General features: G+C 43.6%; 1 protein-coding gene across 9 annotated transcripts in view; it reads left to right on the top strand.

Moving 5' to 3' along the window:
- Nucleotides 1-14,867, top strand: part of arfgap1 (ADP-ribosylation factor GTPase activating protein 1) — a 43,202-nt gene that overhangs the window by 20,767 nt on the left and 7,568 nt on the right. For 3 of the 9 annotated variants that reach the window (XM_086005417.1, XM_086005419.1, XM_086005415.1), the window contains exons 6-11: nt 9,112-9,198; nt 9,311-9,422; nt 12,063-12,119; nt 12,530-12,562; nt 12,935-12,964; nt 14,639-14,695. In XM_086005417.1, coding sequence (XP_085861543.1) covers nt 9,112-9,198; nt 9,311-9,422; nt 12,063-12,119; nt 12,530-12,562; nt 12,935-12,964; nt 14,639-14,695 — 376 coding nt within the window. The remainder of the gene's footprint in view (nt 1-9,111; nt 9,199-9,310; nt 9,423-12,062; nt 12,120-12,529; nt 12,563-12,934; nt 12,965-14,638; nt 14,696-14,867) is intronic. The other 6 variants (XM_086005422.1, XM_086005424.1, XM_086005420.1 and 3 more) reach the window with 3 other exon arrangements.

Here is a 14,867-nt window from a genome sequence, read left to right as displayed (position 1 = left end):
GCCACCCGATCCCCGTAACCCCACGTATTTAATCCCCCTAACACTAAGGGTCAATTTTTATCATAGCCAATCAACCTAACCCGCACATCTTTGGACTGTGGGAGGAAACCGGAGCACCCGGAGGAAACCCACGCAAACACGGGGAGAATGTGCAAACTCCACACAGACAGTCGCCCGAGGCCAGATTCGAACCCGGGTCCCTGGCGCTGTGAGGCAACAGTGCTAACCACTATGCCACCGTGCTATACCCATGCCCAATACCGGGTGTTCTCCACCATCAACCTCAAGTCAGCGTACCACCAGCTCCCTATCAGACCAGAGGACCGCCCGTACACCGCCTTCGAGGCGAACGGACGCCTCTACCAATTCCTCAGAGTCCCCTTTGGGGTGACGAATGGGGTCTCGGTCTTCCAGAGGGAGATGGACCGCATGGTCGATGACCACCACTTGCAGGCAACCTTCCCCTACCTCGACAACGTCACCATCTGCGGTCACAACCAGCAGGATCACGACTCGACCCTCGAGAGGTTCCTGAAAACCGCACAAAAACTCAACCTCACCTACAACGAGGACAAGTGCGTTTACAACACCACGCGCCTCTGCATACTAGGCAGCGTGGTGGAGAATGGGGAAATTGGACCAGACCCCGACCGATTGCGCCCCCTACGGGAGCTGCCCCTGCCCAACACTCCCAAAGCCCTGAAAAGGTGCCTGGGGTTATTTTCTTATTATTCCCAATGGGTCCCCAACTACTCCGACAAAGCCCGCCCCCTCTTGAAAGCATCCTCTTTTCCGCTCTCTGCTGAGGCCCAGGCCGCCTTCAAAAGCATTAAGCAGGATATTGAGCGGGCCACGCTACAGGCAGTGGACGAGAACACTCCCTTTCAAGTGGAAAGTGATGCGTCTGACTTTGCCTTGGCGGCCACCCTCAACCAGGCGGGGCGGCCCGTAGCTTTCTTCTCGAGGACCCTCCAAGGGCCCGAGATCAGACACTCCTCCGTAGAAAAGGAGGCCCAAGCCATCGTGGAGGCAGTGCGCCACTGGCGCCACTACCTAGCCGGCAAACGCTTCACCCTACTTACCGACCAGCGGTCGGTAGCGTTTATGTTCAATAATAAACAGAGGGGGAAGATTAAAAATGATAAGATTCTTAGGTGGCGGATCGAGCTCTCCACCTTCGATTATGACATCATTTACCGGCCAGGGGCCCTTAACGAATCCCCCGACGCCCTCTCACGAGGGATGTGTGCCAGCGCCACCGGGGATCGGCTACAGACCCTCCACAATGACCTCTGCCACCCAGGGGTCACGCGGCTGTTCCACTTCATAAAGTCCCGCAACTTACCCTACTCGATTGAGGAAGTTCGGTCCCTGACCAGGAACTGTCGCACTTGCGCTGAGTGCAAGCCTCGGTTCTACCGCCCAGATAGAGCCCACTTAATCAAAGCTACACGGCCCTTTGAGCGGCTCAGCTTAGATTTCAAGGGCCCCCTCCCGTCCGTCGACCGCAATGTTTACTTCCTGAACATTGTGGACGAATACTCTCGTTTCCCATTCGCCTTCCCCTGCCCAGACATGACCAGCGCCACGGTCATTAAATGCTTCAACAGCCTGTTCTGCCTGTTCGGTATGCCGAGCTACATCCATACGGATAGGGGGGCGTCCTTCATGAGTGAAGAGCTACGCCAGTACATGCTGTCCAGGGGGATCGCCACGAGCCGTACCACCAGCTACAACCCCCGGGGTAACGGTCAAGTGGAGCGAGAGAACGGGACAGTATGGAAAGCAGTCACTCTAGCTCTAAGGACCAAAGGCCTCCCTATCTCCCGCTGGCAGGAAGTCCTCCCAGATGTGCTCCATTCGATACGGTCGCTATTGTGTACTGCCACTAATGCCACGCCTCACGAGCGAATGTTTGTCTTTCCCCGGAAATCCACCTCGGGCGTATCCATGCCGTCATGGCTCTCCACCCCAGGTCCGGTATTCGTGCGAAGGCATGTGAGGGGCCACAAGACGGACCCTCTCGTGGAGTCAGTGCACCTACTCCACGCCAACCCCCAATACGCGTATGTCCGGCACGCCGACGGAAGGGAGGACACCGTGTCCATAAAAGACGTCGCCCCAGCCGGTAACGACAACAACCACGACAACAGCAGCAACAACGACCACAGCAACTCTTACCCACCCACTACTCTTTCATCACCCCCGGAAGAACATCGACCAACGGTACCCCCACCAACTACCCCTTCAACAACCCTGGCGGCACCCCCGGCAGAGACCCAGGAGGCCACCGGGGACACCCAGCCGACACCCGCGGCACCACAACAGCCACGTCGGTCGCAGAGGACTATCAAACCCCCGAACAGACTAAATCTATAGAAGGGGTGAATGTGATGAAATATTCCATTCATCACTCATCAGTATTTCTCTGCCTGTGACTGTGGTTGGTTTCAGTTTCATTTCCATTGTATTGTACTGTGTGTAGGGCTCCGCTCATACCTGGCTCCTATGTAAGCTGGCCCAGCCTGCAGCACATCCAGTACGGCAGACCTCTGGATGGAAGATACATTCTCCTCTGTGTGTTACCTTCTAAGTCAATAAAAGCCTTGTTTTGTTTCGCTAACATCGAGTCTCGGATTTATTGAGGCACATCACAGGAAGCTTAACATGTAGAAGTAATCTGATTAGCTCTCCCATTTGGGCTTTGGTTGATTACGTTCTCTGCGCCTATTCGTCTTTACAGCTGCACCATCGTTTTAGACCCTTTTTCTGACAAATCTAAGAATTTAATTGTATCTGCTCAATTATACTTGCCTACACTTCAAAGTAATTAATTGTATTTGAAGAACTTTCCGACATTTCTGAGAGACAGTGATAAAGTGTTATATAAATACATTATGGCAAATGGAAGGTTCATAATACAGTAGAGAACCAAGGTGAATATAAAAAAGAGGAGATCTAAAAAAGGGAATGAGGTAAAAGAGCGAGTATGGGAATAGATTAGTGGCTAACATAAAAGGGAACCCAAACAGAGAGATAGTGAAAGGGTAGTCAAAGGAAGGGTGGGGCAGATCGGGGACCAAAAAGATCATTTTGTGAAAGCAGAGGGCATTGCTGAGGTACTAAATGAGTACTTTGCATCTACCTTCACTAGAGAAGAGGACGCTGCCAATGTAGCAGTAAAGGAGGAGGCAGTGGCAATATTGGATAGGATAAAAATAGGTAAAGAGGAGGTGCTTAAAAGGTTGGCAGTCCTCTAGTTCGGTTGGCATGCATCCTAGGTTACTGAGGGAAGTAATGGTGGAAGTTGTAGAGGCTTTGGCCATAATCTTCCAATCCTTCTTGGATATGGGGGTGGTGCCAGAGGACTGGCGGATTGCAAATGGTACACCCCTGTTTTTAAAAAAGGGGAACGGGATAAACCTGACAACTGCAAGCCAGTTAGCCTAACGTCGGTGGTGGGGAAACTTTTATAGAGATAATAATCTGGGTCAAAATTAATTGGCATTTGGAAAAGTATGGGCTAATAAATGAAAGTCAGCACGGATTTGTTAAAGGTAAATCATGTTTGACTAACTTGATTGAGTTCTTTGAAGTAACGGAGAGGGTTGATGAGGGCAGTGTGGTTGATTTTGTGTATATGGACTTTCAAAAGGCGTTTGACAAAGCACCACATCATAGACTGGTTTGCAAAATTGAAGCCCATGGGATTAAAGGGATAGTGGCAGCATGGATACAAAATTGGCTAAGGGACAGAAAGCAGAGAATAGTGGTGAACAGTTGTTTTTTCAGACTGAAGGGAAGTATACGGTGGTGCTCCCCACAGGTCGGTATTAGGACCACTGCTCATTTTACAATGTATCACATAGGAACAGGAGTAGGCCATTCAGCCACTTGAGCCTGTTCCGTCATTCAATGAGATCATGGCTGATCTGCAAACTAACTCCATATACCCACCTTTGGCCCATATCCCTTAATACCTTTGGTTAGCAAAAAGCTATCAATCTCCGATTTAAAATTAACAATTGATCTAGCATCAATTGCTGTTTGCGGAAGACGACTCCAAACTCTACCACCCTTTGTGTGTAGAAGTGTTTCCTAATTTCACTCCTGAAAGGTCTGGCTCTAATTTTTAGACTATGCCCCCTAGTCCTAGAATCCCCAACCAGCACAAATAGCTTCTCTCTATCGACCCTATCTGTTCCCCTTAATATCTCGAAAACTTAGATCAGATCACCCCTTAACCTTCTAAATTCTAGGGAATGCCACCCTAATTTCTGTAATCTCTCCTCATAACTTAACCCTTGAAGTCCAGGTATTTACAGCACAGAAACAGGCCATTCAGCCCAACAGGTCCATGCCGGTGTTTATGCTCCACACAAGCCTCCTCCCACCTTTCGTCATCTCACCACATCAACATATCCTTCTATTCCTTTCTCCCTCATGCGCTTATCTAGCTTCCCCTTAAATATATCTGTTATTTGCCTCAACTACTCCTTGTGGTAGCGAGTTCCACATTCTAACCACTCTCTGGGTAAAGAAGTTTCTCCTGAATTCCCTATTGGATTTATTAGTGACTATCTTACATTTATGGCCCCTAGTTCTGGTCTCCCCTTCAAGTGGAAACATCTTCTCTATGTCTACCCGATCAAACTCTTTCATAATAAAGACCTCTATCAGGTCGCCCCTCAATTTTCTCTTTTCTAGAGAAAAGAGCCTCAGCCTGTTCATCCTTTTCAAATAGGTATAACCTCTCATTTCTGATATGATTCTAGTAAATCTTTTTTGCACCTTCTCCAGTGCCTCTATATATCCTTTTTATAATATGGAGACCAGAACTGTTCACAGAACTCCCAAGTGTGATCTAACCAAGGTTCGATACAAATTTATCATTTCTCTGCTTTTCAATTCGATCCCTCTAGAAATGAACCCCAGTGCTTTGTTTCCTTTTTCTATGACCCTGTTAACATGCATCACTACTTTAAGTGATTTGTGTATTTGTATCCCCGGATCCCACTGCTCCTCTACCCCATTTAGACACTTATTTTCCAAGGAGCATGTGGCCTCCTTATTCATCCTACAAAAATGTACCACGTCACACTTATCTATATTTTGATATATATTAATGACCTGGACTTTGGTATACAGCGCATAATTTCAAAGATAATATGAAACTCAGAAATGTAATAAACAATGATTAGGATAGTAACAGACTTCAGGAGGACATAGACAGACTGGTGAAATGGGCAGACACATGACAGATGCAATTTAATGCAGATAATGTGAAATGATACATTTTGGTAGGAAGAAATGAGGAGCGGCAATATAAACTAAATGGTACAATTTTAAAGGGGATGCAGGAACAGAGAGACCTGGGGATGTATGTACACAAATCTTTGAAGGTGGCAGGACATTTTGAGAAGGCTGTTAAAAAAGCATATCGGACTCTTGGCTTTATTATTAGAGGCATAGATTACAAAAGCAAGGAAGTTATGCTAAACCTTTATAAACCACTGGTTAGGCCTTAGCTGGAGTATTGTGTTCAGTTCTGGGCACCACACTTTAGGAAGGATGTTAAGGCATTAGCAAGGGTGCAGAAGAGATTTACTAGAATGGAACCAGGGATGAGGGACTTCAGTTATGTGGAGAAGCTGGAGTTGTTCTCCTTAGAGAATGTTAAGCAGAGATTTGATAGAGGTGTTCAAAACTCATGAATGGTTTTGATAGAGTAAATAAGGAGAAACTGTTTCCAGTGACACAAGGTCGGTAACCAGAGGACGCAGATTTAAGATGAATGGCAAACGAACCAGAAGCGACATGAGGAAACAATATTTTACACAGCGATTTGTTATGATCTGGAATACACTACCTGAAAAGGGTAGTGGAAGCAGATTCAGCAGAAACATTAAAAAGAGAATTGGATAAATACTTGAAGGAAAAACATTTACAGGGCTATGGGAAAACGGCAGGGGAGAGGGACTAATGATAGCTCTATCAAAGATCTGGCACAGGCATGATGGGTTGAATGGCCTCCTGTGCTGTATCATTCTATCTCCTGTCTGGGCATGCTTCCCCCAGAGCACCTTTTCTTCTCTTTGGTTATGTATTAATTACAACATATTTTCGTCTTTGCAGGTTTCAACAGAGCGACTAATTTATCCAAGGGCTGTCTCTTCGTTTCCATTTCTATTTAACTTTATATTTTTTGCTGCACGGTTTGCTTGTCTGATATTGGTAGGTTTTGTAGTTTGGAAAGCTCTGTTCTCGGTGCTACTTCATTGTTGGTGGATGCATTTTAAATCCACCAATGAGGGAGCAGCACGAGAACAGACTTTTTAAAAATGCCAGGCCTGCCAGATTGAAAAGAGCATAAAAATCGGAAATAAAAATGGAGCAGTCTGCTGGGTGGTGAGTTGCTGGGACTTCACGGGCTGGATTGCCAGGGTATCATAGACTCACAGGCCATAGTTTTTTTTATTGTAAAATCAAGGTAAAGGGCCAAGATCCATAGTTTGGTGCATTGTTTAAAGTTGAAAAGAATAAAAGAGTGTTCGAGAGATGGTAGATGAGCCTCTTCAGATATGAGAATATTATTCACATCTTGGATGGACTTGAGCTTTACTGCAACAACAACTACTTGCATTTATATGGGGTTAGAAGCTCAGCTTAGGTTACAATAGGATGCCGACGCTGCGGACAGTCTGGTTCAGCTTGAGACATTGGCCAGGGAGAGGGATGGAATCAGTTAGCATGGGGGTCAGAAAAGGGAGTTGGGTGGTCAGCAATTTAGTGGGAATAGGGTCAAGAAAGCAGGTGGTAGGTTTCGTGGATAAGATGAGCTTGGAGAGGGCGTGGGGGGAGATCGGTGTGAAACTGGGGAAAATTGAGAGCTCCGGGCTAGGGCAGGCAAGAATCTTGGGAGGGATGTGGCAGAGGCAGAAGTCTATGAGTTGCTTGCACATTTAGGAGGTGAGAGTGGAGGGAGCAGGGAAGAGGGGTTTAAGGAGACAGTTGGTAGTAGAGAAAAGAAGCCACGGGTTAGTTTTGTATTACAAGATGATCCTGGAGTATTGAGCAGTTTTGGCAGAGGAGGGCAGGACCCGATCGTGCATGATGTGGCTCAGCCAGATCTGGCAATAAAAGGCTAAGCCAGTTGTATGCCATAAACATTCACATCTACGTCCCTTCGACTTAAGGGAGTAAAGGTGACTAAGATAGAGAATTGAGTTGTTGAGAGGTGAAGTGTTTGGCACAAAGGAGGAGGCAGATTTAGCAAGGAAGGAGATTTGGGAGTTCCATTTGAGGTCAGAGGAGACAGCGAGGCCAAAACATTGATAGATGAAAGACTAGGGTTATGCCATCAAATGCAAGAGGCAGTAGCTGTTGTTTAGACTTGAATGGGACAAAGAAATTGGGCCATAATTTGCGACCCCTATAGGTGCGGACGAGGTGCGCACGCGCCCGTAGGGGCCATGCAAGTTCCAAGTTTAGGCATGCGAAGCGCATGTGCTAAAACCTGGAACTCGCGATCTGTCAAGAATCTTCCTGACAAATCGCACGCATCCCCAGGACAAGAGCCTCCGCGGGCAGAGAGTTGCGCTATTTGCCCAACGAATGCCAGTGAAATTCTTACACCTGGTAAATGCAGGCATAAGAGTTTTAAAAAACATAAAAATAAAATGTTTTCATTTATTTAAACATTAAAACACATGTACAATAAGGTAAGTTTATTTTCAGACCATTTAAAATATGTAAATTTATTTTTCAAAAAAATAAATGTTTTAAATGTTGTATTTTAATTAATTGAAAAAAATATGAATTTATTTTTAATGTCATCCCCATTCGTGCTTATGGAGGTTCCGTACAAACAGAACCTCCATAAGTATGAATGGGGATTCCCCTTTCTTCGATTGGTTGGGCCAGTTTCCAGGGATGCTTGCGAACCGCATGCGCCCCTGGGATACTTGGGTCTCTATGCAGGCCTACACATAGAGGCTCAGGAGTGCAAGTGTCTGAACCTCCAGGACCATCAGGTAAGTTCGTAGATTTTCTACTCGCCAGAGGCATCCGTCTGCGGGAAGCGTCCGACCGCAAATTCATCCCCATTGTAATTTACTACTTCTAGTACAATTTTCCATCAAATATTAATGTCAAAAAGAAATATTTGGGGGCAGTAAAAATTCAATAAAACTAGTGGTATAGCACACAGTGCAGATGAAAGAAAAATTAAGGATTCTGAAGATACGGTCAGCTGAGCAAGCAGCTGAGAATAGGTAACTGTTGTGGACTAAAGACAACTAAATTTGAGTATCTGTCAAGACTATCAGCACAACTTTGATTGGACTTTCTGAATGAGAGCTTTGTATTACTTATTTCCTTTATACTGCAAATACAACATTTCTACTGTGACAGCTGATGCTTCCCTACTATAATAGGAAAACTCGAAACTGAGTAGGTATTATAATAACCGGTTCCATATGGGTACTAATTGCATGCGGCCCTCTTTTGGTTGAAAATTCTATTTACACTAACAAATCTCCTGTGGCGCTACTTCCAGGTGTCTGGAGGATGATTGCAATGTTTAGCTGTTAACCTGGCCTGTCTTTTTACTGCCACTGCTCGGGTGTTCCCTGCAGGAATGTGGTCTACATCGGCTCCCTGATCAGTTAAAGCCTAATTGTTGTTGGAAGCTTCTCTCAATTGGCAGCTTCTTCACTCCTCTTCTGGTTCATTGAAAATTGGGGGGGCGGGGGGGAACAACAGCTTTTTTGCAAATTATATTTTTTAAGATTGTTCAGTTTTAGTTTGTTGGAATTTTATTTGAAGTGCGATGCATGGAGTGAGACAGTCATTCTCAATCTTTATTATATAAATAGATTAAAACATGAATACACTTACTACTACAACCGTGGTATAAAATATATATAGTCTCATCATATATTATCTATTTAACCTGTACCTTAGCAAGGAACCTATTCCTGAGACTCAAGCTAAAGAATCAATTGAGAATTTTTCATGTGCAGCATGGTTGTATCTGTATGTCATTATTAAGGTTATATGTATTTTATGCATTTTTATATATATATATTATATATATATATATATTTTCAGTGGTAGATCGGGACCGAACCAAGCCTCTGGATTACCCTCTGATAAAATGTTTGAGGACTGGCTGAATGATGATAACTCTTATCAAAGGTAAAATGACATAATTTCACTAATGTCAAGATGTATATGATGTTTGTTATTCCTCTTGCTGTGCTGTTTTCAATTGAAGGAGTGATGCTTAATGTCCTTTCATTATTTAAAGTGGTGGCGGATATGGTAGTCAGGATAATCGTTACGTTGGATTTGGAAACACTGTATCTCCTCAGAAAAAGGAAGATGATTTTCTCAACAATGCCATGACTTCTCTTTATTCGGTATGAAAATATCTTGGTTTTGTTGCAGTTATAGTTTTGTTTCAGAATAGTGGAAGATTTCTTTGGGCTGCTAGTTAATACCTAATTTTAATTATGCATGACCACTAAGTGACACAGTTTTCATATAAACTTTACCTTTTAGTGTGATAACCTTGTATCTGTAATCTTGTATCTGTAATCTAAACTTTGTACTCAGTGTAAATGAGTTAAGTCTGTTTATTGAAGAAAATTGATTTTATGGTGGCTTTAACAACCTGCCTTCAGACTTGAAATTTTTGTGCTGTTGATTGATTTTCAAATAAAGTGTTGCAATGTTCTACAAATAATAGATTAAGATGAAAACACTGATATGTTGGTAGCATTATTCGACACTCAGATGTTTCTTGTTGTTTATGAACGTAATTTGGCAATTTCTGAAAGTTAGCTACACTAGAAATTGTAGCAATACTATATAGCTACAGGAAACTCTCTTTATCTGGCATCGACGGGACCGCCATGGTGCCGGTTTATCAAAAAGTCCGGATTACAGAGAGGTATAGTTAAAAGTTACGAGAGCTCCGTACACAGCAACAAATCCAGGCTTCCCTGTTGCTTAGCAACAGGTGCAAGAACCCTGGCTACAGACCAAGCTTCCCTGTTGCTTAGCAACAAGTGCAGGAACCCCGATTACATGGCCACTAATGTGAAGTAAAACTTACCTGAACCTACTCCTGAATTTTGCCGGTTAACAGAGATTTCTGGTTATTTAGGTGCTGGTAAATCGAGAGTTTCCTGTATTATAGTTTTAAGAACATAGGAATGCAGAGGGCCAATTGATCAATTCAATTCCAACCTTACCCAGTGCTTCCTTACAGCAGTTAAATTTTCTTGCCTTAAAGCGATATAGCTTCATGATAGCAGAATAATACATTCTGCTTTATATGGTATAATAATATGGTTCTTATTGGTACAGTAGTAAGCAATGTCATGGGAAAGAAAGATTGAACTTACATGTATATAGTGCCTTTCACTTACTCAGGATATCCCAAAATGCTTTACAGCAAATGAATTATAGTCATCATTGTTTTGTAGGCAAATGCAGCAGCCAATTTGTGCACAGCAAGGTCCCACAAAAAGCAAGGAGATGAATGACCAGTTAATCTGTTTTTAATGGCGTTGGTTGAGCGATAAACACTGGGAGAGCTCCTTTGCTATTCTTGTAGTATCATGAAATCTATTATATATACCTGAGCTGGCAGATGGGGCCTCAATTTAATGTCTCATCCAAAAGATAGCGGGGGAGAAATTCAGTAGGTTGCGCCACCCGTTAGCGCCTTAAGAGGGCGCTAAGTGGGTCGCAAGCCAACTGGCGTCCGGGCACGGCACTGCCCACGCCTCCCGCTAAATTCCGCGGGACGTTAGCGTTGCGCCGCTGCCAATGACGTCATCGGTGTGCGCAGCGCCCCGCTGACACCCTGGCCGCGATATTTGGCAGCGCCCCCTGATTTACTGCCGGACGCTATGTCTGACCGGTTCCGGGGGGCCTACCTGCGGCCGGTGAGGCGCAAATTAAAGGCGAGGTGCGGGGCGGCCATTTTTGTTGTTGGCTGCCTGCCAGCACCTGCCTGCGTTCCCGTCCCCGGCCTCCTTGAATTTCCCCCCCCCCCCCCCCACCCCCCGCGGAGTGCCGGCTGCGCTCCAATAGCCCGGCACTTCTCCTCGGTGCCGGGCTCTTTTGCCTGCAGTCCCGATCCTCGGGGGCCCAGCTGGGCCCCAGATCGCGCTACACAAGGCCCCTCCCCTTTAAGAAGGGGAGGAAGGCCTGCAATACCGCAGCGCGACGTGCCACAGCGTGTGCGCCACGATACTCACTCGCAGCGCCCCAAGAGGGATGCGGGGCGCCTCCAGGAGCGCCGTGCTTCCCTTTGGGGCGCAACAACTCAATTTCCGGTGCGGGGGCGCGAATGTTTCCGGGGCGCCACTTTTAGCGCCCTGGTGAGGCTGGCGCCCCAAATGGGGCTATACTCAATTTCTCCCCCAGCATCTCTGACAATGCAGCACTCTCTCAGTATTGCACTGAAGTGTCAGCCTGGATTTTATGCTCAAGTCTTGAAAACGGGCTTAAACCAACAACCTTCTGACTTGTGAATTTACTACCGCTGAGTCAAAGCTGATGTAGGGAGATCTCCTATTATGTATACAATATCCCGAGATGAAGTCCTGGGCTATGCTGGTCATAACCATCTTCAATAATATAAAGTTCTCACTTTTGGCTACCTTGTTTTGAAGCATAAAAAAAACTCCAAACAGTAACTTGGATTTCTACTCATGTACATATATGTATATAACATTTAAATCTTTAATGGGAGCTCAATGCTCAAAACTTTGAACTGTCATGCAAATATAGAACACCTTCCTAATTGACCTGTGGACTGCTTGTTTGGAGCATATGGGGAGGGAGGAGAATTATACTCGGCATGATTGAATATCTGAGTTGTTGAAAGCTTCACATGACTGACAATTTCTGAAATATTGTCTAGTATTGCACTTGGAATTATAAACCTATATTACAGAAATGGAAAACGAATTATTACTTACTATAAATGAGCAATGATGAATGACATTGAGTCAGTTCATTAAGATATATTCAATGTTTTTCAGGGCTGGAGCAGTTTTACTGTTGGGGCCACCAAGTTTGCATCAGCAGCAAAAGAAGGCGTAAGTAGCACACTCTCAGTTTCTGATTTTATTAAGATACAGAAACAGACTTCCAAATGGATAAATGTAGTGACATAGCATTTTTGTGAACATTTGAGTTTGCTGTACCTTCCCTGTTAATTTAGTAGTTGATCTTCAGGAGAGATTCAAAGGCCTAAGCACTTATTTTTAAAATACACAGGTGGATATATATCTATGTTTTAGCAAACAAAGGTGTAAAAATTCGAAGTGTCAGGTATAAAAACATTCTTTGTTTTGTATTCAATTAAGCAGGTTTTTTTCCATTGCCATTTTTCTCCATCGTGACAAGTTTGCTTATTAAGACAGGACTAATGTTGAAGCAAGACTAATTCAGTCTTGAGAAGAATGAACATATGTGGGTGAAATTAATCATTTTTTTCTTCAAACAGGCAGCGAAACTTGGAAGTCAGGCAACGCAAAAGGTACTGTTCTTTTATTCTGTGTTGCTCCATATTCTGTATGTTAGGAATTTCCAGGTGTGGCTAAGATGGTTTAGTACCAAAGTTAAAGGGCTCTACCAGAACAAATGATGGAATCTAGATTTCTGCTTCAAATTAAACAGCATCTCAAGTGTGATCATGATCCATGTTACAGCACTGAATGTTTTTTAAAAAGCTTTCAATTATTGTTTTCTTTTGGAAAAAAGCTTACCATGTTCTCTAACTGTCAATAGTTCTGCATTTAGTGGCGCATTTGCCATCAATAATGTGAAGTAAATGGTCTTGTTGAGGGGGGAAATGATGAATTGCTAAAAAGTGCTTGTTCTGTCCTTGCTGCTTTCTTGCTGGATAAAGGTCTGGGGCTACAAGCAGCAGCCAGAGCCGGTAACGTGCCTACTTTCTGTGCATGTCAAATTCTTCATCAGCAACTGTATTCATTAATGGTGTGGCATTAATATCCTCCCTTCATTTGGTCAACTTGATTTCATAATTCTCATGTAATTAGTCATTTTTCAGGAACTTATTTTGAACCAGAAGTTAGTCTGTGCAATTAATGCATGTTTACCAGGTGTTTGAGGATATGGTAGGAACCTTTTATTGCTGAGCAGTGGTCCATAACTTCCGTTTTGCAGTCTGGCGACTTACAGAAGATGACCACTAGTATTAGCAGTGTAATGGCATCTGTCACAGTATAAAGGTCCCCACTACTTTTCTCACTTCCCTCCCTCGGTTTCCTATATTGTATTCCAGCTTCATTTTATTAAGTAATAGTTGCATCCAATATATGTGAAAGTTGACAGAAATAAGAAAAGGTGTTGGACCAAATTCAGGTATTGTTTTATTTATTTTTCTTCCTTGCCACTTTCTCTCCTGAAGGCAGTGACTGACGCTTGGGTAGAGTTCTGGGTAACAGTCCAAGTAACCATTCTTTGTGTCGGTCAGGACACTGAGTTTTGGCATGCTATTTGACCTGGTCAGTCATCAAATCCTTTTCTCACCGTGACCATACACGTGTACTACCAGCAGGGTCTCTGAATATCACTTATGATTGTTAGTAATCCTGTCTGTTTAAAGTGAGAATTATTGAGCGATAACTTTCTGCTTGTTTAGACACTTCTAACTGCCCACCAATAAATCCTTTTTAAAATTAAAAACTGAGCAATATTTATGTAACAAAAGTATATTAGCTTTTTCTGACACAAACAATCTTCCCTACCTTTGTGGAAGACCTTTTATAGCTCTATTACAGTTTTATTACTGATTTAGATAGAAAGCTTCAAAGGTCATAGTGTCTGAGTAATTGCAAAAGTTAATGGCTTACAAATGTGATTACGTACTAGTACAGAAATTCTCTTCAACAGTGGAAGTTTAGCTAACTGGTCAACAATTTTTGCTAAATGTGGTTGCAGATTATCCAGTAAAATTTTATTTTGAGCCCTTGGGGTAAAATTCTAATTCGGCAGGGGTGCAAAATAGACAGCAGTGGATCGGCCATCTCGCTCCGCCCGATTTTTTTTTCGGCAGTGCATATAACAGGCAGCCAACCTGCTACCACCTGTTTTGCATCCCCATCGAAGTTGAATTTACCCCATTATACTAAGGTATTACTGTACTGAAAATGAAACTTTGAGGTTAGGGAATAAATGTCTTATGAACCTCTTAAGATTTTTAAAAACTTTTACAATGGAACATAGACCTTTTATAGTGTTACTTGGGAGAGACCTTTAGAATTCATACTCTGCTGAAATAAAAAGTTAGACTGTATGCCTGGCTGTGAATAAAAAACTGCTGTGTGCCCTGCTTGCCTTTCATGCATTGGGTAGAATTCACAATGTAGCAAAATAGATGCCTGGCTGAAGCTCTGCGCTGTGTGTCCTGCGAGCCTGTTGTATTGACATTGCCTTTGTGTCCTGTCTGCGTGTATTGTGGCAACGTGCTCGTGGCTCATGCTGAAGCTGAGGCAATTATATTCTTGAGCTATTTGTTTCCTGCACATTTGACATAATCCAAGATGTACACTATTCAGTACTGATAAACTCTTTTCTTGCTTTTAAATAGGCTACAGAGTTAGGTCATACAATTAGTGAGAATGTGATCAAACCTGCTCAGGACAAGGTAACATAGTCCTGCTTAAGGAGCTCAAACTGATGATCAAAACACTAATTACTTGAAATCATGATTATACAGTGTCATAATTTTAGAAAGCATTTGTAATATACTCGATAATAATGCAAGCCAATGTATCATAGAATCATGTAATAAATAATCCATTGGGCCAGATTTTGCT

Source organism: Somniosus microcephalus, chromosome 13 (genome assembly GCF_052327205.1).
Source record: "Somniosus microcephalus isolate GS21.2 chromosome 13, FLI_Smic_1.0, whole genome shotgun sequence".
Lineage (NCBI taxonomy): Eukaryota > Metazoa > Chordata > Chondrichthyes > Squaliformes > Somniosidae > Somniosus > Somniosus microcephalus.
Note: the sequence above shows the minus strand (reverse complement) of the source record. Positions and strands in the feature narration are given on the sequence as shown.